The sequence below is a fragment of the Anolis carolinensis genome, chromosome 2 (assembly GCF_035594765.1).
Source record: "Anolis carolinensis isolate JA03-04 chromosome 2, rAnoCar3.1.pri, whole genome shotgun sequence".
NCBI lineage: Eukaryota > Metazoa > Chordata > Lepidosauria > Squamata > Dactyloidae > Anolis > Anolis carolinensis.
This window is the reverse complement of record NC_085842.1, coordinates 244,228,372-244,252,613: the sequence shown is the minus strand read 5'-3', so window position 1 is coordinate 244,252,613 and position 24,242 is coordinate 244,228,372. Positions and strand designations below refer to the sequence as shown.

The 24,242-nt window shown below is 40.1% G+C and overlaps 1 protein-coding gene across 1 annotated transcript in view; it reads right to left on the bottom strand.

Annotated features, from left to right (window-relative positions):
* smc5 (structural maintenance of chromosomes 5) overlaps positions 1-24,242 on the bottom strand; it is a 68,686-nt gene that overhangs the window by 15,729 nt on the left and 28,715 nt on the right. Inside the window, exons 13-18 of the mRNA XM_008103295.3 lie at positions 23,817-23,949; positions 22,574-22,747; positions 19,341-19,510; positions 14,261-14,384; positions 10,991-11,113; positions 2,004-2,129 (exon numbers count right to left, since the gene is read on the bottom strand). Of these exons, the coding sequence (XP_008101502.1) occupies positions 2,004-2,129; positions 10,991-11,113; positions 14,261-14,384; positions 19,341-19,510; positions 22,574-22,747; positions 23,817-23,949 (850 nt within the window). The remainder of the gene's footprint in view (positions 1-2,003; positions 2,130-10,990; positions 11,114-14,260; positions 14,385-19,340; positions 19,511-22,573; positions 22,748-23,816; positions 23,950-24,242) is intronic.

The following is a 24,242-nucleotide window of genomic DNA, read 5'->3' as shown; positions in this document are numbered from 1 at the left end:
AATGCCAAATAGGCTTTCAAAAATGTCTACGAACACTTCAAATTTGTTTTGAAATCTTTGCAAAGAGAAGGACCCCCATTACCAAAGCTTATTATTACATGCAGTGGTACAGTAGCTCTCAAGAGGATGAAGTTTAGACAGATTATTGAAATTGAAAGATGAAATTGTTATATTTTCGACTAAGCAAAAATAAAATTTTGTTAATTTTTCAAATTCTTAAAGCTTTCGAAACTGTTATTTGTTGGATATTTTCAAAAACTCAATGAAGCATGTTGATTCAAGGAAGAAAATGTAACATATGTATGCTAAAAAGACAGAATGCATAGTTTTATTTAAAAAATAGCATATGGAAGTATAGGGTGGAAAACAGTTCCTGAGAAATGTCTACAGTTACAGATGATTTTATAATTGAAAATAACTTCGCCAAAGATTTAATTGTAAGAATTATTATTGAGCATCTGAAGTGCCTGGAGACAGTTTCAGAAGAACTTCACATTTTTATTCTAAAAAACAAAGTTGGGTTCTTAAACCATAGTTAATATAAATAAAAGATGTCAGTCATTTGCCATTGAAAGTTAAAAAAAACTGCCATGTTATCAAGTGATATAGGTTTAAAACTTGTGTTTCATAGGAAAAAAATGCATGAAATACATTTCGGCTTGGGATTAAGACAGAATTTCCAAAAATTTCTGAAACAGATGTAAACATATTCTGCCATTTTGTACTACATATTTATGCAAAGCTGTATTGACAATGATACAATGAAAATATTGATCAAATCTGAAAAAGCTGAAGATGCTCTGTCCTGCAGTATCAAATATTCACCTAAGATTTAATTATTTACAAAAAAATGAAACAAACACATATATTTCATTAGTATGCAAATTTACTTTAATTTGTAATAAATGGTAAAATGATATGTATACCAAATAATTGTTTTAAAATAAATAAATTTCTTTATGAATTATTATCAGTAAATACTTGATTTCTATATCTATTTTATATATTTATATATGTGGATGCCCCAGGCTGAGAGGAGCGCTGAGGCAGAGACACGGCACTGATGAGCACTCTCCAGAGAGCATTCACCAGCACTGTATTCCTCCTTCTCCTCTGAGCCTTGGGAAGGCGGGACACCTTTCCCAGTCTTCAAGGAGAAGCGGGAGAGAAACACGGTGCTGGCAAGATGGCTATCATCAGAGCTGTGTTATTCCTTCTTCTCTGAGCCTTGTAAAGGTGGGCCTTCCCCGGACTCCGAGGAAAACCGGAGGAGACACATAGCGCTCTCAAGAGCGTTCTCGGCAGCACCATGTTTCTCCCCAGCTTCTCCACTAAGTCTGGGAAAGGTGCACCTGCGCCTTCCCAAGCTACAGAGGAGAAGGAGAAACACAAAACTGGCAAGAACCCTTTCTCCAGCACCGTGTTTCTCCCCATTTTCCTCTGAATCCAGGGAAGGCCTGCCTTCCCAAGGCTCAGAGGAGAAAGAACAATACATGGCTGGCAATAGTCATCTTGCCAGCGCCGTGCTTCTCCCCCACTTCTCCTTGAAGACTGGGAAAGGCATCCCACCTTCCCAAGGCTCAGAGAAGGAGAAACACGGCACTGGGGAATGCTCTCCAGAGAGTGCTTGCCAGCGCTGTGTCTCTTCCTCAGCGCTCCTCTCAGCCTGGGGATACGGTAGGCCACTGCATCCGCATGTTCAGAGGAGGGCCAAGGAAAACAGGGGCCTGATAGAAGAGAGAGAAATTTGAAGCAATTAAAAAAGAATAAGATTGTCAAAGTATCTGGGCTGGATAGTATATCTACTAGACTACTATATATTATAAACATTTTAACTTCTACAGAAAATGTAGAAGTTGATTTTTCAGAATGGAAATATTCCAGAAACATGAAAGAAGATTAATAGTGAATATAGTTTTAATTCTAAAAAAAGATAAAATTGGGGGGGGGGGGGTGGCACAGAGAAAAAAGAGGAAGAATATATCCTCTGTTGTGGTACTTACTTCGCTTAATGCTGCTGGAACCTTTTCACCTGCTCGGAGACCACAAGCTTGTTCAGCTTTCCGCATTAATTCTTTACACTTTTCCAAAAGCATGTGTTTTTCTTTTTCCAACTCCATAACCTGGTGCTATAACAAATAGAAGCAGTGCAAATTGATTACACTCTTTTTACAGTATTTGTAAAAAAAAAACCTTGCTGACTTCACAAACAAACATGATAAGAATATGGCCTCTGAAACTGTGATCTGCCAGAAAAAAACAGGCCAATGACAAAATCTGATGGTCAACCACGAATTCAATTAATCTCCTAACTATCAGTATCAGACTGCAACAACTGGAGGGTGGCAAATACCCAGCAGCCCACATACATGGGAGATGAATAGCATTTCACAAAGTGGGTCACAACTTCAGGAGATCTAATCCAGGCAATCATTTCAGATCACACTGGAGGTTCTAGCTTAATCTGCTGGGCTAGAGGGACCACTGGTAACCAGCAAGTAAATACATGTATCTCTTATCAATCAGAAAAACAACTTCTCTGAAGAAAAAGCTTCTTTACATGAAGTATAGCTACATTAAGGCTTCTAAAGAATAATAAACTTGGTCCTTGCTTTGCAACCTTGGAACTATTACGCACTTTATTTGCAATTTATCTGATACCTGTTACCTGTAATTTCAAATAGATATTCCATAGAGCATTGAAAATTTCCCATATTTTTGAATCACAAGTTGTTCCACTCACATTAAGAGAAACAGGGGAATTAATTGTGGGGCAGCATTTCTTGGAATACTGATCTGAAGTAACACACAAGCTCACATTTGTCCCAGATTATTACAGATGAACAATACAGGCAGAAGGAAACAGGACTGCTATGTTCTTGAAAGGTGTTCTAACATAAAAACTGTGATGTATGTTTTGAGTAGTACTTTGTGGATTTTTCCCCAAATGTGCACAGCACATGTACCAAAAAATCACACTCAGCAAGACAATTAACAAGTCTCTCTCAAAACAGTTGTCAAACACAAAGGTGACAGTGCCAATTTTCTGATGAGCAGATGGGGCTAACAATCCCCCTGACTGTTCCATATGGGTCATAAAAACACACATTTGCTACTCATTTTCATTAAGCAAATCAAACAACTGTAGTTGCTTATGATAATACTTGAGTTCCTGATTTAAAGCTATGCTGAATACAAAAAACACACAAAAACTGCCAACATTCATGTGGCTTTTTAAAAAAATGTACATGCATGTTAACAAGGGCAACATATTCTAATCCAAGGAACAATGTTGTAGTACTCTCAATGAACCCCTATGTTAAGATCACAGAAGGCACATATGTGGCATTTGTCTCCCACAGAAACGAAGAATGAGTATTTTGCCTGTCTGCCACAAGCTTGTTCAAAGCACTATGAAAGACTATCAACACAATGCACAGGAACAGGAAAATATTCAAGACATCATGCAATTGATCGTTCAAGTCTTCTTAGTTATACAACAGCAACAGACACTTAACTGCTGCAATCCAGTTCATCTGAACCCAGAGCTTTCAAAGGGCAAGCACTGGATGCATTTAAGAGGTAAGAGGAACCATCAGAGAAAACATTACTAGCCCCTCCTCATTTCTGCTTATATGTGCAGAAAGAATGAGAAATGTTGACCTACTTTATCAAGGTAGTGTAATCTGTGTAAGCACTGTGCCTCTTCATATTATTTTGCTGATGATTATGGAAGATATATATGAACATATCAAGGTATCTTATAGAACCTGACTATTGCTCCACCTTGTGGAATGCTATTGCTGTCTTTCAGAATTAATAATTATTGTTATAGTCCTAAGGTCCAAAAACTTTAGGGTGGTCTCCCTTGAGCCACAAGGAGCAGTGGGTAAGAAATAAAATCATCATCATCATCATCATCAAATAAATGGTCTTATGCCGACACACCCTTTTAAAGCTTTAAGATGTGCTTCTTCCTTTGCCCAGGTGAACTGCGGGGGCCTTACTTAGAAGCTCTGGAAATCCCAGTAACCAAAGGCACTTCAAGCTGAACAATCAAACAAAATTTTATTTTCACAAAGTCCATGGCAGACTTGGCATGCAAATATAAACAGTCAACTTATAAAACTTTGCAGATGTTCCTTTCTTGCTTTTCCCCTTTAGTTGCTGGTTTAACTTCCTCCAAAGGCGAAGAGATCCTGAGATCCTCTTTACCCTAGCCCTGAGCTATCAGAAAGAACAGGTCTATAACTATCTAAGCTCAAAGCTAGTTTTTGAGGCGAAGTCAGTAGAACTTCAGGTTTCAGGTAAGATTTGGCTAAGATTTGGTCAAGATTGGAAACTGAGTGTGGACTTGGCTTCTGTGGTCAAAGTCTAACTGTTGTGTGACTGTTGTATTGAAAGAGAGCCAGGTACTTAAGTTGATTGACAGCAGGCATTGTGCCCTGTTAATTGAGTGATTGGGGGAGCTATTTTAGCCAGTGTCACACTTGCCTAACGGTGCGCACGAAAAAGACACCTTTACTAACTATCCTTTACAGTATATACAGAAAACAAAACAACATAAACAAACACAGAAAGAGGTGGTTTTTGGCAGTCTACACATAAAGTGTGTGCATATTACCTAACTGTATAAAGATCCCACTAGGCCACTTCACTCACCAAAAGATGCAACAAAAGCAAAACTTTCCAATCTCATCACCAGCTGTGGCATGTTCTGCTTTTTCACACAAAAACTAGTCAACTACATCTGCTCCAAATGCAAACAGATGACTGATGGAGCAGAGGATTCAACAACTCGAGGACCGTATTAAGACCCTTAAGGACATTCAGGAACTCGAGCTCTTCTTGGACACTGTACAACACACTGTTCTAGATACACAACCTACATCACACCAACAGCATGATGAGGAATTTTATGGGGAGATCTATTCAAATGTCCACAACCCTCAGACTTGGAAGGAGGTCACCCGTAGAAAGAAACACAGGACCAGGCAGCCTCCGCAGAATACTTCTGCTCAGCTTGACTTACACAATAGATTCCAAATTCTTACACCACTAATATCTGATCAGGAAACACATCTTGTGGAGGACCACAGTTACTTAGATACCACTCAGTGGGCCACCCTTGATCAATGCATGGAGGATAGCCCTGACAGGGGCGATGCATCACCACATTCACACTTACACAATCATGCAGATGCTCCATCCCCAATTGTAGACCAGGCGCAAAAGGAACACCCTTGGGAGAGTGATGGGCTCTTGGACGCATCTCAATGGATTGTCATTGATGAATGCACTGGGGATGTCGAGGAAGAGGACAATACTTTACACCTACACAATTCACTTCAACTGGAAAACTCTTCAGGGGACTTACACACTGTCTTGCACAAAAGGGACCCTGTCAGTCCTCAAAGGAAACAGGTCTTGGTAGTAGGTGACTCCCTCCTTAGCGGAACGGAAGCCATCATTTCCAGACCGGATGGGATGGCTCAAGAAATATGCTGCCTCCCGGGGGCAAAAATACACCATATCACTCAGAGGCTCACCAGGCTCCTAAAGCCCCATCACCCTCCCCACCTTATGTTGATTCATGTAGGAACCAATGACACCGCTAGGCATACTTTTCAAAAGATCACAAACAATTTTTGAGCTCTGGGAACAAAGCTAAAACTGTGTAATGTACATGTGATCTTTTCATCCCTCCTCCCCGTTGTAGGACACAGCTCTACAAGGGCCGGAAAAATAGTACAGGTCTATTGACCTGAATAGCCAGGTCAATAACTGGCTCAAAAAATGGTGTCAGGAGAGTTTTGACTTCCTCGACCATGGCCTACTTTTCCAGGAGGACGGCCTACTGGCAAGTGCATCTCACACAAGAAGAAAACATCTTTTTGCGCACAGACTCACAAACCTCATCAGGCGCACTTTAAACTAGATCCACTGGGGGAGGGGAACAACAGCCTGGTGAACACTATATTACCCACGACCACAGGGCACCGCCAAAAGGCTAAACGGAGGGCTGCACAAACACAGCAAGGATCAAGTACTGAGAGCACAATAATCCCAAATAAACAGCTCGGGGGAAGGTCACATGGGCTTATATATCTGTACACTAATGCACAGAGCATGGGAAATAAACAAGACCAATTCCAACTTTTAGTACACCACATGTATGATGTCATAGGCATCACTGAAACCTGGTGGGATGACTCCCATCACTGGAATGTAGCCATTGAGGGCTATAACCTCTTTCACAGAAATAGAACAAAGGGGAGAGGAGGGGGAGTAGCTTTATATGTCAAAAACAGTTACGTTGCAGAAGAAATGCAAAACTGTAATCCGGGAAACCAGCTTGAAAGCATCTGGATAAGAATAAAGGGAACCGGGACTCAAAGAGATCTTGTTGTGGGTGTCTACTACAGACCTCCGAGTCAGGATGAAGGACTTGATGAAGCATTCTGTCAACAGCTGACCAAACAAGCACAAAGAAGAGATATAGTAGTCATGGGCGATTTCAACTATCCCGATATCTGCTGGAAAACAAACTCAGCCAAGAGTACAAAGTCCCACAAATTCCTCACTTGCCTTGCAGACAATTTTATGGTCCAGAAGGTAGAAGAGGCAACAAGGGGATCGGCTACTCTTGATCTAATCTTAACAAATGTGGAAAACCTGATCAATACAGTCGAAGTGGTCGGATCCTTAGGGGCAAGTGACCATGTGCTCCTGCAGTTTGCGATACAAAGGAAGGCTGAAACTAAGACAAGTCAAACACGCATTCTGGACTTTAAGAGAGCTGACTTCCAAAAAATGAAGGAAATACTGAGCAGCATTCCATGGACGCCAATATTAAAAGACAAGGGAGTTAAGGATGGATGGGAGTTTTTTAAAAGTGAAATACTCAAGGCGCAAATGCAAACAGTGCCAACAAAGAAAAAAAAAGACAACTTCGAAGAAGCCAGAATGGATGTCCAAAGAACTTCTAACCGGGCTAAGACTCAAAAGAGACATGCACAAGAAGTGGAAAAGGGGAGAAATCACCAAAGAAGAATTCAAAAGTATAGCCAACACCTGTAGGGAAAAGGTTCGCAAGGCTAAAGCACAAAATGAGCTCAGACTTGCCAGGGACATTAAAAACAACAAAAAAAGGCTTTTTTGCTTACGTTGGTAGAAAAAGGAAGAACAAGGAGGCAATAGGGCCTCTGCGAGGAGAAGATGGGGTGATGGTGGGGGGATTCTTCCAGTGGCAGAGAAATCCTGAGATATTCTCTGCTCCAGTGCTAAGCTACTATTTTTAGAAAGAGCAGGTCTTTCCTTATGTATGCTCAGCACTGGTTTTAAAGGCAGAGATCAGTACTTACGATGGCTTTGTCAGAGTTGGTCTGGCTTGGCCACACAAGCACATCTGACATCTTTTTTCTTCAGTCTAGAAGGCAAGGGGCTTCTCAAAATGGAACCTTCTTTCCCTAGGAAAAGGGGTGGTCTCCAGAACAAAAAGATACATTTGCAAGCTGCAAGCAGCAAAGACTTTGCTGAGCTGGCTACAAACTCTACTAATGGCTAACTATCAGAGTGCTGCAGAATCTGCAGCAACCCTGGAACAAATGCAAACAGGTGCTATTTCTACAACTATGGGCAGCTTGTAAAATCAAACTCCTGGGAGACGGAACAGGTCTTCCTCTTTCTACAGGAAGGATTATACGGATTTTAAAGTTTTGTTTGGAGAAGAGATAATGTTCTCCCTGTTACTTTACTATGTGCACTTAAGGCTGCAATTATACATACATTTGGTTGTGAGTAAGTCTTACTAAGGTCAATAATAAAAAGTAATGATAAAAGTAACAAAACAAATTACTATACTAGAAAAGGAATACACTATGCTCAAAATGACTTAGTCAAGCTTTTGTTATTGGTCAAAGAGCTAATACCTTGTTATTTCTTATACATTATATCCAGGCTTTAGCTGTCAACAATTCTCTGGATAGTATAGAGAAGCAATTCACAATCCTTTGGGTTACTATCAATTTGCACCCATTCCAGAGAAGGAATTCATGATCTTTTTCCCTTCCACTGAATCTATGATCTCCCTTTCTCTTACTTTTATCAATTCTGCCTTTTCATTAACAGATTTAGAGGTTTCTTCCTTCGTTTACTATAACTTACCATATATATAGGTTATGAACAAGATAGGTTCTCTAGGTTTGTTCTTAAGATGAATTTGTATGTAAGTCAGAACATAAACATTTTTAAAATGTAACTCCAGCCACAATTATTTTGTATTGGACAGCAATGGGAAGTGTTAACACCCCTGTATCGTTTGCTTTGTTGTCTGTGCCTATTCTGAAGATTTCATTTCTCTTTCTGTCCCTGTGACAACTGAATTTTTAAAATATTGGGTTGTCGTGGAGACAAAGTTTGGCAATAAACCTTCAGTGGAGACACCTTTCTCCCATGATAACTCTTATAGGAGTGAATATTCCCTTCCTATGGGTAGATTTCCTCTCACTTCCTGTTGTCTCAGGGGCAGTGGCTCGAAACCAGACATGGGCAAATTTCAGCCCCCAGGTGATTTAAATTTCAGCTCCCAGAAAATCTACCCAACTTACCGGCTGTTAGAAAATGTGGAAGGTAAAGTCCAAAACACCTGGAGGTCTGATGTTTGTCCATGCTTGCTCTAACCCTACACCATACTAAGCAAAACTAAAAAAAAATTTTTTTGCATGGAGTTCTACGTTAAATGCAACTTGGACATATGGTTGTTGCATGTCTTTCGGGCTGTGTGGCCATGTTCCAGAAGTATTCTCTCCTGACGTTTCGCCCACATCTATGGCAGGCATCCTCAGAGGTTGTGAGGTATGGATAAATTAAGTAAGGAAAGGAAAGAATATATATCTGTGTATAGTCCAAGGTGTGGCAAGAGTTCTCAAATAGTATTCTGTGTCCAGGCTGGTTCATCAAAGCCCTGACAGACCGTGCACAAAGAATCTGTGAACCTCACCTCCTCCAAGGTGAACTCAACCACCTAAACTGGGCTCTACAGGCCAATGGATACTCCACCACAGACATCAGAAGAGCTGCAAGGCCAAGAACAAGCCATGAGAGTCAAGACAAAGATCCACCCAGAGGAAAGGTGTTCTTACCATACATCAAGGGAACTACTGACCGCATAGGCAAATTGATGAAAAAGCACAACCTACAAACTATCTACAGACCCACAAAGAAAATCCAACAAATCCAACAAATGCTACGGTCAGCGAAGGACAAGAAGGATCCTCTCTCCTCTGCAGGAGTCTACCGGATACCATGCAGCTGTGGACAAGTATACATAGGGACCACCAAACGCAGCGCCCAAACAAGAGTCAAAGAACATGAAGGGCACTGCAGACTAATTCAACCAGAGAAATCAGCCATAGCAGAGCATTTGATGAACCAGCCTGGACACAGAATACTATTTGAGAACACAAAAATGCTGGACCATTCTAACAACTATCATGTCAGACTACACAGAGAAGCCATTGAAATCCACAAGCATGTGGACAACTTCAACAGGAAGGAAGAAACCATGAAAATGAACAAAATCTGGCTACCAGTATTACAAAACTCCAAAATCAAAACAGTAGATGGGAACCAACACAATAAGGACTTGACTGAACAAAGGATGCCCCCAGGCAAGGGACAAAACATTTCCAATGCCAATTAGGGTGATTAACTGAAACATTAATGCTGGCTCCCAGTGACAAAGAACTCTTGCCACACCTTGGACTATACAGATATATATTCTTTCCTTTCCTTAATTTATCCATACCTCACAACCTCTGAGGATGCCTGCCATAGATGTGGGCGAAACGTCAGGAGAGAATACTTCTGGAACATGGCCACACAGCCCGAAAGACATACAACAACCCTGTGATCCCGGCCATGAAAGCCTTCGACAACAACTTGGACATATGTTTGTCTTAACATATTATTTATTTTTACCTGTCCATGTAAGTGCTTTTCAAATACAGCACTGCTGGTTGGTGTCCCCACTTCTAGGCCCATATAGCCCCCCCCCCCCCCACAAGTTAGTAACAAAGAGTCGTATGTAAGTCGGATATTTGTAACTCGGGGACCACTGTCACTATTTTCCTGCCACTCTATCACTCTAAAAGAAGGACTAACCTCTTCTACTCTCTCCAGTGGCATTTTCCAATTTCTGGGCAGAAAAATGATGGCAACGGCAACTCTTTGCTGCTTCCTCACTAAAGTAGAGAAATGACCTGTCAGCTGTGGAGGAAAACCTCAACAAACAGAGGAACAAAGATGGCTGTTGTTCTTTCAGAATTTTCCAGCACGGAATAAGCTCTCAGATCTTGGAGCTTGGCTTGTGTTGAGAAAGTCTAAAAGATAAACCTATTTGCTTTACTCTCAGCTGCTGCTGCTACTGCTGCAGCAGGGAGCCACCGCCGCCACCAAGACAAAACAAAAAATCAGCAGCCCTTTCAAACTTGGCAGAGAGATCCAGCTGAAACTGAGCAAAGAAGTATCAGTGGTGATGAAAACTATTTGGCAGATGGGGCTCCTAATTTCTTTTTTTTTCTTTTTTTGCTTCTTTCTCCAGCTCCACTTTGCTGTCTGTTCTCTCTCAATTGTTCGCTGCCACCCTGCTTGTCTCCTCAGAGGAGGAGACAAGCAAGCTGGCTGTGGACCACTGTGGGCAGGCAGTGAAGAATCCAACAGGAGGACCCCACCATTAAAACAGCACAAATCCTGTCCACCCTCCCTGCCAAAGCAGCATACTGCCAAAGAGCTGTGGCCAAAATGAGAAAAGTGTCCTCCAATGTTTCATAGGATTTTCCAATTCCTACTTTGAAATTTCGGGTTCTGAATGTTCTGCTCCGTCACTGATCTATGTTTCCCTGCAGCTTTTATCAGATACTCTTCCAAATGTTAACATATTAAATATGTTTTCATGTTCATTCAAGAAAGTGTAAAATGGAACTCTTACCTCTACAGTTTGGATTTCTACAGTTGCAGCTTTAGAGTCAGACTCCAATTTGCTCTTATGAAAAGCAGCTGTGGTTTTCTGTAGAACCAAAGCTGTTTTGTGTTGATTCAGAGTGATACAAATCTGCAAAAAAAAAATCAGAAGTTGCTAAAGAAAACATTTGTCATGCTTGAAATAGCTACATGTTCGGAGGCATCATGTTTTCTCTTTGTGCTAACATTTTATTGCTATGGGTGCCTATGGCAACCAAATCAATTTTAAATGGTTTTCTTAGGCAAGAAATACTCCGATAGGGTTCTGCCAGTTCCTTCCCCAGAAACACAGCCTACAGAAATATCTAATATTCATTGGCATCCAAGAACTAACCAAGACTAATCCTACTTAGCTTCCAAGATCAGACAGGATCTGTTACCTTTAGGTATTTAGAAGTTAGGTATAAGCTAGATCTATTTTAATAGTGTAATTGAAAATGTGGGTAGTTTCTATACTCCAAATATAGTGTTATGTATCTACTTCCTCTAACTGAATACTTAAAGCCTATAAATGTTCAGGATTGTGGTTTTTGATTATGCTATTCCATCATGTATGAATGGGATCAGTTATCATAACTCTATAGCAGGTATCCTCAAACTGTGGGCCTCCAATAGTTTGGGCCTTCAACTCCCAGAATTCCTGATCATTAAACAAGTTGGCTTGGGCTTCTGGGAGCTGAAGGCCCAAACAGCTGGAGGGCCGCAGTTTGAAGATGCCTGCTCTATAGGCTTCTCTTTTTTGCCATACTATACCACACAGTATCTTCCCAGACAGCACAAGAATGGGATCTTTTTTTTACTATGATCTCAACTTGGCACATGTATTTTTGTCCCTATATGTAGGTGTAGGTCTTAAACTTAAAACCCAGGAACATCTAGTGGCATTTCAGTACACAGGCAGTAGAACCAAGGAATGTTCCCTCCACCCATGCTTTAAGCAACCCAATAATGAGTGATACTCAGTCAATGCAGTATTGGTATGTGAGGGGATGTATATTTCCTGACTGTTGCTCAGTTGTTGCGTGCAAACAATGTCTTGGGGAAATGTCTCAAATACGTTGACGCCATATGTTCTTGGATGTTCCAACAAGCATTTGAGAATGACTAGTCTCTGCTTATAAATGCCCAGTCCCTAGTTAGCCAGATAGTTCTCTGTCTCTGCACTTCTTCCAATCCCCTGGCCCTATGCTATCCTATTTTGCACTATCCTATGCCCAGTCCTTATTATAGCCTGATCATGCCCATCTTAGTATTTCTGGTTATTGGTTTTTTGTCATGCATTGTTTGACCGAGTTTTAAAGCTGTTGTTTTATACCCTTATGTTGTATTTAATTGTGTTTTTATTTAATTTTTATGTTTTGCTATGCTTTATTTTAATTGTGTTTTTTGTTTTAATTTATTGTTTTGCTTTTATTTTTGTGGACCTTTTGTCCCATGTGTGAGTCTCCCCGAGTCCCTTCAGGGAGATGGAGGTGAGGTATAAAAATAAAATTATTATTATTATTGCTATAAAACACAGCATTTAGGCACTGAGGAAGATGCATTTTTTCCTCTAAAATGTTTGTCATAATCTGAGCAATCTGTAATGGAACTGGTGTCTGCAACATCAGTGAGGAAAAACAACACGACTCTTGTTCCTCTGTCCACCCACCCTAAAGTATCTATTCCATATTTTGACTCTCTACACATTTATTTAAAGCCAGAGCACTCCTTATCTAAATGACAGAAATGTGACAGCATTCATGAGGAGTATGTTGAAATTAGCAAACATCATAAATGCACATTTTCCATCCAGTAGAAATACTCAAGCCTTTGACACTCCTTCGACACTGTACTTCTATACCAATTATGCATTCCACCTCCCAAATGTAGAAGTGTGAGTGGTCAGAGGAATGGGAAGAGTGCAGGTTAACAGAATATGGTTAACATTTGGAAGAGCTAACTTCCAATTATGGTTGGGCCCTGGGAGCTGGGCATAAAGAGATAGGTTTAAGAATAAACCTATCCCTTATGTCCAGCGTTTAAAGAATAAGCTCTGACAGCTTTGACTCGGTCTGCATTAAGGATTATGCACAGGTTTTTTGGATGAATGGTTTTAAGCACTTTATAGGTTTTAAATTTGTATATTGTTTTATTGTTTATTGCCTAATTCTTTTTAATTGCTTCATGTTTTATTCTACTGTATTGTTGTTTATTAGTATTGAATTTTGCCAGATTTGTAAGCCGCCTTGAGTCCCCTCGGGTAAGAAAGGCGGAATACAAGTGATATAAATAAATAAATAAATAAATAAATAAATAAATAAATAAATAAATAAAATAGGCCTAGGAGGATTACCAAATACTGACAACAGACTTGCTAGGGAACGGACATTCCTCAACCCTGCATTAAAAGAAACACGGGGTTATAAGCTCAACCCTCCTTTAACTGTTTTGCCCAGGATGAGTTAATTACAGCAATTCACTGCATAATAGTTGCCACCGAATAAGAGTGGCACCCCCTCCAAAAATTAGCTTCCAGCCTTTCTTCATGCAATTGTCGCACAGCCTTTTGGGGCTCATTTTCTCTCTTCCTTCCTTCTCTCTCCAAAGGCAAGACAGTTTACAAAATTGAAACAGTGCTCTCTGGAGCTTCAAAGGCAAGGCAATTTACAAAATCTGAAATAGAGCACTTTAGAATTCGGAACTTCCCTTCTCCTTCCTCTTTTCTTTAAGCAGCAAAAAAACCCCAAACACCCAGAAACAGACCTGTTTGTTTGGGGATGGACTATCCCTCCTCTTCCTCCTGTCTTGGAGGTAAGGGCAGGTTTTTTAAAAAACAAACTGGATAATCAAAGGCAGATTTTTTTTCAAAGCCACAGATCTGAACAGATGTTTTTGCAGACCAGAAAACTCCTGAGGCACATACTGGAACACGTAGGTGGACAATAACACTGATACCAAATAAACAAATTCTACCAATTTAAAGTATATTCAACTAATGCACATCATATAACACAAATAATAATTTGCATGTGTTGAACATCTGTTATTGAAATCATCCAACATCACTCAGCAAAATTCTTCTAACATGGAGACTGTTGCTGAATGAATTGCAGTTAAGAACCACGTCCAATATGCCTATCAATTCATGTACTGTAGTTATACATGTGCCTTATTCAAAACAGAATGAGAGCATTATTTCATCATAATTTCATAATATGCAGTAGTGCCAACAATCACCCTTTAGAAATTGTTTTACCTTTATTAGCTGTGTAATTTCTTTTACAAGTTTTACTTTCTGTATGTTAATTTGTTTTATTTTCTCACTTTCTTGCTCAGCCTCCTCTTCCAGGTTGATGGCATCTTGTTCCATCTGTCTTAAACTGTACAAGAAAATTTTATGGACATTGTGTGAATCACAACAAAATTCCCAGAAATTATTAATAGACATTACCAACAACTAAAATGACAGATATATTTCAATATAGAGAAAATAGGCTGTACGAGCACTCTAAAAAGGTTCTAAATATCTTTTCACAGCTGAAAAAATAATATTAGTAGTGTTGTGTGTGTGTGCCTTCAAGTCACTTATTGACTTATGGTGACCTTGTGAATTACGTAGAGTTTTTTTAGGCAAGGAATCCACAGAAGTGGTTTTGACAGTCCCTTCCTCTGAAATATAGTCTACCTGATATTTGTTGGTGGTCTCCAAGCCAAGTACTAACTAGGGCTGACCTAGTTAGTACTAGATCAGAATGGTTTTGGTGCCTTTAGGATCTTCAGTAGTATTACTAGAATAGAACTATCCTATCTTGATTCCACGGGCAAGATGTTAGAAGTACAAACTTATCAAGGGGTGGCCACAGCTGGAGAGCCAATGTCCCACTAATCCAGGCCTATTCAACCTGCATCCCTCCAGTTGTTTGGGCCTCCAACTCCCAAAAGCCCTAGCCAGCTTGTTCAATGATCAGGAATTCTTGGAGCTGAAGTCCAAGACACCTGGAATTCCACAGGTTGAAGAACTCTGCTGTAATCCTTGATTGGGCTGGACCCAATTTACCAAAAAGAAGAACACTTGGGAGAAATGTAGTTGAATAATAGTAGCAGTGCTAGTAGTGGCTCACCATTCTTTCCCCTGATGACCACAGAAGGGAAATGAGAGAATAAGTGGAACGGCGAAACAGCAGCAGTATTAATATCCTTATGGCTACCAAAAATGGAGGGGTACACTTCTACCCATTCTTGCTTGTTACCATAGATCCTGGAAGTACAGTAACTTTAAAGGGGTGGCCAGCAAACTGTCCATACACAAAATATTTCCTGAATCACCCCACGCACAAAGGGCAAGCTAGGCATTTGAAGACTGTACAACTCCTCTTTTAGCAGGAAATGCTAGAGCCTCTTTTACTGTCGTTATTGTCTTTCTATTACTCCTTTCCCCTTCTTTCCATGACTGCTGAGAGAAGGAGGGCATCCCATACAAGCAGGCAGGACAGGGAGAGACATATGGAAGACTTTATGTAAATTGGTAAGTATTTGAGTTCTTGTGTGCAAGGTAGTGTCCCGCTGTTTTTGAAGACAACAGCCATCCAGTATCTTCCCTACTGGTAATGAAGAAAATTACATTTGATCGTGCATATTGCTTGCTTACCACTGATCTTTAAACCATATTTTTCCCATACAACAGATATGGAAACATACAACTATCTAGCTACCTATAGGGGAGAAAATTCTGTTTGTGCAAAGTATGCCAAAATCCTGTAACAATCAACCTAATTAAAGGAAACAAAAGTGTGCCTGGAATATGCCTATGTCCAATCAAGTGAAAATACAGCCTGCTACTGAAGCCCAAGTAGCTAGTAGACTGATACTCCCCCTTGATGGATTGTCACCTTGACATGGTGAGGGGGCTTGTGTGTTCCAATGAATCTGCGGGCACAACCACAGGAGTCACACACTCCCAGGAGTGGCCACAGTGGAGGATCCAGACCAAGAACAATCCGAAGACCCAAAAGACCTCAACGGCAGAGCAGGCAGAGGATAACATGGTACATGTTACAACGGCTGTGAAGACGGAAAAAGGCTGCAACACACTGAGAAGCCACTCTCATTGTGTTAATCACACCACTGCTGGGACCTCAATCTGTGAAGGCTGTGTGTTGACCGGCCGTGCACCGACCTCCACACATTAAAAAAAATCACGCACAGGCGTCTTCCAAGAAATGGAGGACCATCATCCTCGAACTACGAGGGATCACCTAAGTAAGTAAGTAAGACTGATATTATAGTAAATAGAATAAAAATTAGGGCAAAGGGAACCAAACTATGTAAAACTTCTTGTAGGAAAGTACTGCTAAGGAGGATAATTGAAAGTGAAGTGAACAAAGGAACTTGATGGCAAACATATCTGACTAGGAAATTTTGGAATGGAAGGGCTTCAGGTATTCAAATTATATTTTTAAAATGTGATAGGAAACTATAAGAAGCAAGCATGTAGTACCACTGTAGTAAATTACCAATGAAAACCTAAATAAAGATGATGGTGAAAACTCTAGATTCTAAACCAGAGCATTCAAATGTTTATATGGCTTAGGTCCAAAGTATCTGAAAGCCTGCCCAGGTCTTACAACCGAGGGAGGGAGAGCATTCTCTGTTCCAAAAACACCAGGTTCATCTGTTAGGATATAGAAGAGGCCTTTTTAAGTTATTGCTCATAGGCTATGGATTTCCCTTAGGAGAAAGGCTATTGAGCCCCTCTCTGCTCTCTTTAGCTCACAGGCACACAGATTATTTTATTTTAATCTTAACTGGTTGAAGGACGTAGAGAAGATGTGTGCCGGGCTGTGGCGCAGCTGTTGAGCAGCTGCCTTAAATCACTCTGACCATGAGGTCATGAGTTCGAGGCCAGCCCGTGGCGAGGTGAGCACCCGTCAATTAAAAATAAAAAATAGCCCCTGCTTGTTGCTGACCTAGCAACCCGAAAGATAGTTGCATCTATCAAGTAGGAGATAAGGTACCACTTATAAAGTGGGGAGGCAAGATTAACTAATTTACGACCTGGAATGAGGAAGTGCCGTCAGTGTGGATGATGAAGCAGCTGCTCCCCCCTGTGGCCAGAATCGAACATCCCCTCAGAAGAAGGTTAACTTGCCTCTGCGTGTGTCTCTCAGTCTCTGTTTGATGTGTTTATGGGCATTGAATGTTTGCCCTATGTGTGTTATAATGTGATCCGCCCCGAGTCCCCTTCGGGGTGAGAAGGGCGGAATATAAATACTGTAAATAAATAAATAAATAAATAAATAAATAAAATGGTAATGGAATTTCGGCCTAGGACAAAACAACAAAACTACACATCCCACTAAACTTGGCAGCACAACCCCTCATCCATGCATCTACGTTCATACAACAAAAATAAAAGAAAAATAAAGTCCTAATTAGAGGGAGAGGAATAATTGTTTTTATCCAATTGCTGCCAGTTAGAAGGCTAAGCTCGCCCACTTGTTCTCCTAGCAACCCACTCAGCCCAGGGGACAGGCAGAGTTAGGCCTCACTTAGGCCTCTTCCCCACTGCCTATAAAATACAGATTATCAGATTTGAACTGGATTATATGGCAGTGTAGACTCAAGGCCCTTCAACACACCAAAGCATCATGTTATACAACGAATTTGACAAAAAAGTAGTTCCATGCGTAGTAATGCTATGTAGTAATTACTGTATTTACAAATTTATCACCAAAATATCACAATGAATTTAAACTACAAAAACATTGACTACTAACAGGCAGACTGTGTTGGATAATCCAGAACATTGGATAAGCAAATGTTGGATTCTACTGTAATATGAAATAATTACTGTGGTAGAACAATACAGAACAATATAATCTCTAAAACCAGGACAGTAAATAAAGAGCAACACTCTGAAAGCAGGGAAATTGTGAATTCCACAAAAGAAAACAATCAGGGCCAGTTAACACGTCCCAAGAAAGGATTCTTCCAGAAAGGAAGCTGAGAAGGGAGTGAAGCAGTGTGTATTACCAAAGTCGTCATCATCATCATCATCATCATCATTATTATTACTATTATTATTGTGTTGCTGTGAACCGTGAAAATGAATACAATCTGTCTCCAAGAATTCAAAAACACTAAAATCAGAATATATAAAAATTATTGTGGTATAATAAAACGGAACAATACAATCTCTAAAATCAGAACACTAAATAAACAACAACACTCTGAAAACAGGGGAATTCCACACAGGAAACTATCGGGGCCAGCTAACACCTCCCAACAAAGTATTCCCATCACCAAAGTCTGGCAAATCCTCTGTTTTCTGAGGGCCACAGATAGTAGAAGCACATAAAATATCGCAAAGAACACCACTCTAAAAACAAGGAAATTCTAGACAGGAAACAATCAGGGCCAGCGAACACCTCCGAACAAAAACTTCACTCAGGGAGGAAGCAGCCAGGCTTTAAAGCTGCAAGGCCATTACATGCTATTTATTTTGCCTAATTGCAGCATTCATATTTGCCTCCAACAGACAAAAAAAACCAATCAGAAATATTGTATATTCACAAGCTTTAGGAAATAATATCCCCTGATGGCACAGCGTGTTAAAGCACTGAGCCGCTGAACTTCTGGACTGAAAGGTCGCAGGTTTGAACTGGGGGAGCGGAAAGAGCCCCCACTGTTAGCCCCAGCTTCTGCCAACACTAAAGTTAAAAAACATGCAAATGAGATTAGATGAATAGGTACTGCTTCGGCGGGAAGGTAACGGCGCTCCATGCAGTCAAGACACATGACCTTGGAGGAGTCTACGGACAACGCCAGCTCCTCGGCTTAGAAATGCACATGAGCACCAACCCCCAGAGTCAGACACGACTGGACTTAATGTCAGGGGAAAACCTTTACCCTTTACCATAACTACCACCAATTCCTCAATAATTTATTTCCCATACCACCATACTTTGCCACAGCAACGCGTGGCCGGGCACAGCTAGTATATAATATATGTTGAAGTCTTTAAAGTCATGTTTGAATAGGATCAACTGTTCAATAGTTTCAGCCTTTAGCTATTTTATTTTAACTTATATTCCAAGCTGCTTTGAGTCCCATACTGGGTGAAAAATGGGATATAAATAAAATAAATAAGTAAAGCCCAGCTGTATCTTCTATGTCAGAAGTTCTTTCTTCTCAACAGATCTCCCCCACACCCCACAATTTGTTTAATGACTAATATTAAAGTAGTAAAACTCCAGTTTGCTGAGTTTTGTTTTTTAATGAAAAAATTGAAAATAAATAATAAAACAAATGACATGTAATTTTATAAAATCACACACCTGTCATATTTCATGCTAATTTTTGATTCCAACTGCTTCCTTTTATTTTTTTGTTCTAGAAGTTCCTTTTTCTGTTGTCGTAGCTCATTGTCTCTGTGTTCCAGAAGTTTCTGTTCCCCAGATAGTTCAGCCATCCAGTTATCTAATGACTGTAAATGACGGTCGATTTCCTAATATAAACAGCACAGAAGGAAAATATGATTTTACAATGTTCTTAGCATAATCTCACTAAATTTCTATGTCACTTGCTGCTTGAAACCAACACATCTCCTCATTCAACAATCCTGCTGAACAAAACAGTAATTTACAATTTGGACTACTTAGCTGTCTTCTGTCTTCAACAACTAAATCTACAAATGTCAGCCACAAATTTCTTTGTCAACTGTGAAATCCTCTGCATATCTGCTCAGAAGTTAGTTCTAGTAAGAAACAGGATCTATACCTAGACAAATTTCCCTTCCTAAGGGTAGAGTTCCTGTCACTTCCTGTCATCTCACCCCTGTTCTTAACTATGAGTTGTATGTAAGCCAGATGTTTGTAACTTTTGCAGCTCAGCCTGAGCCTGAGATTGAGCCAGTAATGGTCCCTGCACCTGCTTTGCCAGACGACTATGGGTTTGGGCCTGAGATGAAGGCCAGTTCACCAGGTGTCAGATGGACATTCTAGTTTAGAGGAGGATAATGTGTTTGACAGGAGGGAGGCGATAACTCACAGAAGGAGTGAAAGATAATGTTTACGGAAAAGTAAACGACTGCTTTTGAAGCACGCTAATGAATAGTTTTCTCATGAGAGAAAAGAGTTTTCTCATGAAAGAAAGACCTTGGATTTTCCTTAAATGCCGGGTTACTCTCTGCTATGGCAGAGGTGGCAACACTGCAATTCAAGAGAGAAAAATCTTTCTCCGTGTTCCTGTATATTCTTGCAGCCGTGGATTTTGCTTCAAGTTCCAGCCTTGTTTACCCTTGAATCCAGTTGAATGTTCCAGTCACTTTGCCATTTAGATTTCTATTACCTTGGATTACTTTAGAATTTGATCCTGCAGTCTAGTCTTGTTTCCTGTGGTTCTAGTTTGTTCCATGCCTTGGAAGTGAATCTTGTTTGGACTATTCTTGATGCTTTTCATGGGACTGAGTTCGATATCTGGTTTGGACTACGTTTTTTGAGTGACTTTCCTAGACTCTTGCTTTAAGATTTTTAAATACACTTGTGGATTTAAACCCATTTTATTTATTCTGAACTTTATTTGCTTGTGCTTACTTATAACCATCAATAAACAGCTTATTTGCTTATAGTCTGGGGCTCCAGTGTGGTTTTAAGGTGCCTACGCAGTCTAGGAGTGCAACAGGAACTCGGGAACTGTCTGTATTCCTCTAATGTTATATTCTCAGAAACCAAATATTTAACACCTTAGTTCCTTATAAAACTGTTTTTCTGCCAGAATGCAAATCATGTTGAAGTAAATATTGTTTTCATGATATTCCACCCCACCCACCCCCTAAGACTTTCAAGATCCTTAAGAAGATTCCTGCTCTGGGAGCGAACAACCATCACCTTGGTAGGCTGGGCATATGGCACTACCCCACGGAATAGCTTCCTTTGTGAGGCATGTATTACCAAATTACTGAGCTCATTTAGAAGCTAAGTCAAGGCCTTTCAGAGAGGACATTTAGATTATCGACTATCAGACCTCATCTGGTTTATTTTTCTGGGGGTTTTGTACAGGATATTATGTATGAAACACTTCCTGTCAAATACCACCAAGGCAACTAAGGCTATTTCTGTCCCATGACCAGATCTGAACTGAGACTGGAATGGATCAAGGTAATTTGTTTTATCCAAGGAAGCCTGGAGTGGTGTTGTTACCAATTGCTCTATGTCCTTACTTAGAAAGGTGAGATTAGAGACTGTCTTGGGGAAATTAACCCCACTTCTGAGATCAGCTCTAGCATAAGACAATTCAGCAGTGGGGTGGCTAGTACCCATCCTGCCTTATTGATCTATTGGCAGTTACTAAAATAAGTGTGCAATTTTCCAGGGGCAAAAACATACCTGTGATGACTCATGGGCCATGTAGTCCCGTTCCTAGTACTATTGTGGCAGATGAAGAGGAAAACTTGGGTTTTCCACCGTTTCAGCCAGAATTGGAGCCATTGCACCTGCAAGATGTTTGGCCACAAGAAGTCAGCCAAACAAGCCTTGAGCAGAAATCTCCCCCATTTTCTCGCCGGGATTATTATAATCAAGATAGAAGCGCTCGGGAGGCGACTCGCAGGAGCACCAGGATAGCTGCCAGACAATTAGTTGATTAAGTCTGTTTCCCTTGGGAAACTTTAAGGAGTCATGCATCTGGACACAGTATGGGTTTCGTTTCTTGTTCCCCAGGGAAAGTGTTCCTTGGCGGGAAAACAAGATCCTATATAGGTGTTTGCCCGCAAAGAAATCCTTGCGGAGTCAATTCGTCAGCTGGAGGAGTGAGATCGTGTGTAGACTTCGTACTCCAGTTCCCTGTTCCCCGGATCAAGTTTCCAGCCCTGCCTTGTCCCGCGTTTACCACGGACCTTGTTTTTGCTCTTGTTGCCTTGTTTCGAGTCTTGTTCTAGCCAAGTATCAAGTTTGCTTCCAGCCTATTTGCCAAGTTTCTATGGACTTAAGGACCTTGTCTTCTCCCCATACTTTGCTTGGCAAAGTGTGTGTTTCGGTTATTGGATTATAACTTTGGACTTTAATATCACATATTGGACATTATTTTCCTGGACTATATTTGACCTTTCCTGAAAGGTCTACTTCTGAACTATATTCTACACTTGTTTTTATTGACTTTATATATTTTCTTAATAAAGATATTAGATAGATTCTGGTCTCTGCGCATGGTTATTGGTGCTCTGCAGCCAGGGTCCTGACAATACCCAACATACACAAGCAGCAATGTAATTAAGGGTTTGCATAGACAAACTATTCAAAGGTCAAGAAAATAAAAGAGAGAAAAGTCTCCTTAAAACCATTAGAACAGAGCATCTTAAAACTCAGGTGTGACTACTCTTGATTCTAAAAATATTTACCTGGCGTTTCCTTGCAAATGAATTCACTGAAATTGTTGCCTCAAAGAGTTAAATTGATAGAAAATGCTTGCCAAATTGCTGAGGCCAAACAGTGCAGAATCATTGACTCCCAAACATTTAAAATCATGGGCTGCTTATCTATTTTCTTGAAAAAAATAACATAAATCAACTTACAGCCTTTTGATTTTCCAACTGTTTTCTTTCATCTGCATCTACTGTGACAGTAAGGAATTGTGCTGGCTTCAGTGATGTATTACTGGATACAATTTCATTTGTGTAAGCTGATATTTTTATTGTATATCTCTCTTCTGCCGTGTAGATCTGTCTCAATTTAGTTTCTTTTATGACCTGAGCATCAATGAAAGCCAGCACCACACAATTATAACACAGTAATTCTAAAAGGGAGGGCATTTAAAGAAGAGCAAAACTAGGGGAAATCACAAAATAAAAAACAAACATGTATTTTTAATTCTGGATAACAGAAAACAGATGTTATGAGACACAAATATCCCACCCCAGCTCACTATCACTCATGAAGCAGAATTTTACAGAAGAAAAAACTGGCTTGAATGTCCAAGTCCTGCTCCATAACCCTTCTTGCTCTGCTTTTATACCTACTTTTGACTGAAATCGTAGAAAGACTTACTCCTTCACTTAAATCTCTTCAAAACAAGGTCAGTGCTGGGATCACTTTCTAGGTGTTGTTGGAGTGCAGCTATCAAAACAAATAATGGGGAATTCTTGGAGCTGCAGTCCATAAATACCTAGAGATCTGCCTATTTCCTACCCCTTCTCTGTAGTGCTGCTTCTTAAACTGTTGGTCTCCATCCCAAATGGAGTCCCCTTAGCTCAATGTTGGGGCCTCGAAAAATTTGGCAGGAGTATAGGTTTTCTGAACATCAGCTAGTGGCTGTTTCAGATATTTATATGAATCTGTTGCACAGAGTTACAGTAGACTTTGCAGAAAATGCTTCAGCTGTACTTTATAAAAAGGAAAATCAGCCCATTTTGCAAGCCTTGCAAATGTTGATTTGTTATCAGTAAGTGTTTAGTTTTTATACTTATTTTATATACCTATATACCTAGGGTCATGTAAAAATGTCTCAGGCTCAAAGGGATTGCAAGTGGAAAGGTTTAAGAAGCCCAGCTCTAGAGGACTAGCAAAAACATTTAAAGTTCAAACGTTGCTGTACTTTCTTAGGGCTGGAATTGAAGTGGAGTGATAATGTCTGCAATTTTAAGTTTTTTGAATAAACAATATGAATACACTAAAATATAAAAATAACATCTAAGACACCAAGTAAGTGTGAATACACAAGGAACAGGTATTAGTTTTTATTTTCAGAACAAAAATTTAGAATCAGCAGTCTTTTCTAAGTAGTACAACCCCTTCCGCATATTCTATAATATGGCTCACCCTTTCAATCATGTTCCTGGTCTTCTCAGTTCCAATAGGGACCTCATGAACACGATATTGAGAACACAAATACCTCATCACAAGGGAAGGAGCATCAAATAATTCTCGCATGTAAGAGGAAAATCCATACCGGCTGAAGAAGGAAAATTCAGTTACTTTACCTTTCCCATCACAAAGATAAATAATTGTCAAAGCAAGGATATTAAGAAAAATAGACTAAGATGAAAAATTAACTTTAGTCAAACTTTTGCACATTTACAGTCAGAATTATGTTTTTCTTTCAACCCTAATCCTCCTCCTCCTCCTACAGCCATCACTGAATCTGACAGAGAGAAAAAGCCACTTGGTTCGACTGAAATCCTCCCTCATCATTAGATGTGTAAATTGTGTTCTTTAAACTAGCGTTAGATCTTATTGCTAGTAGCT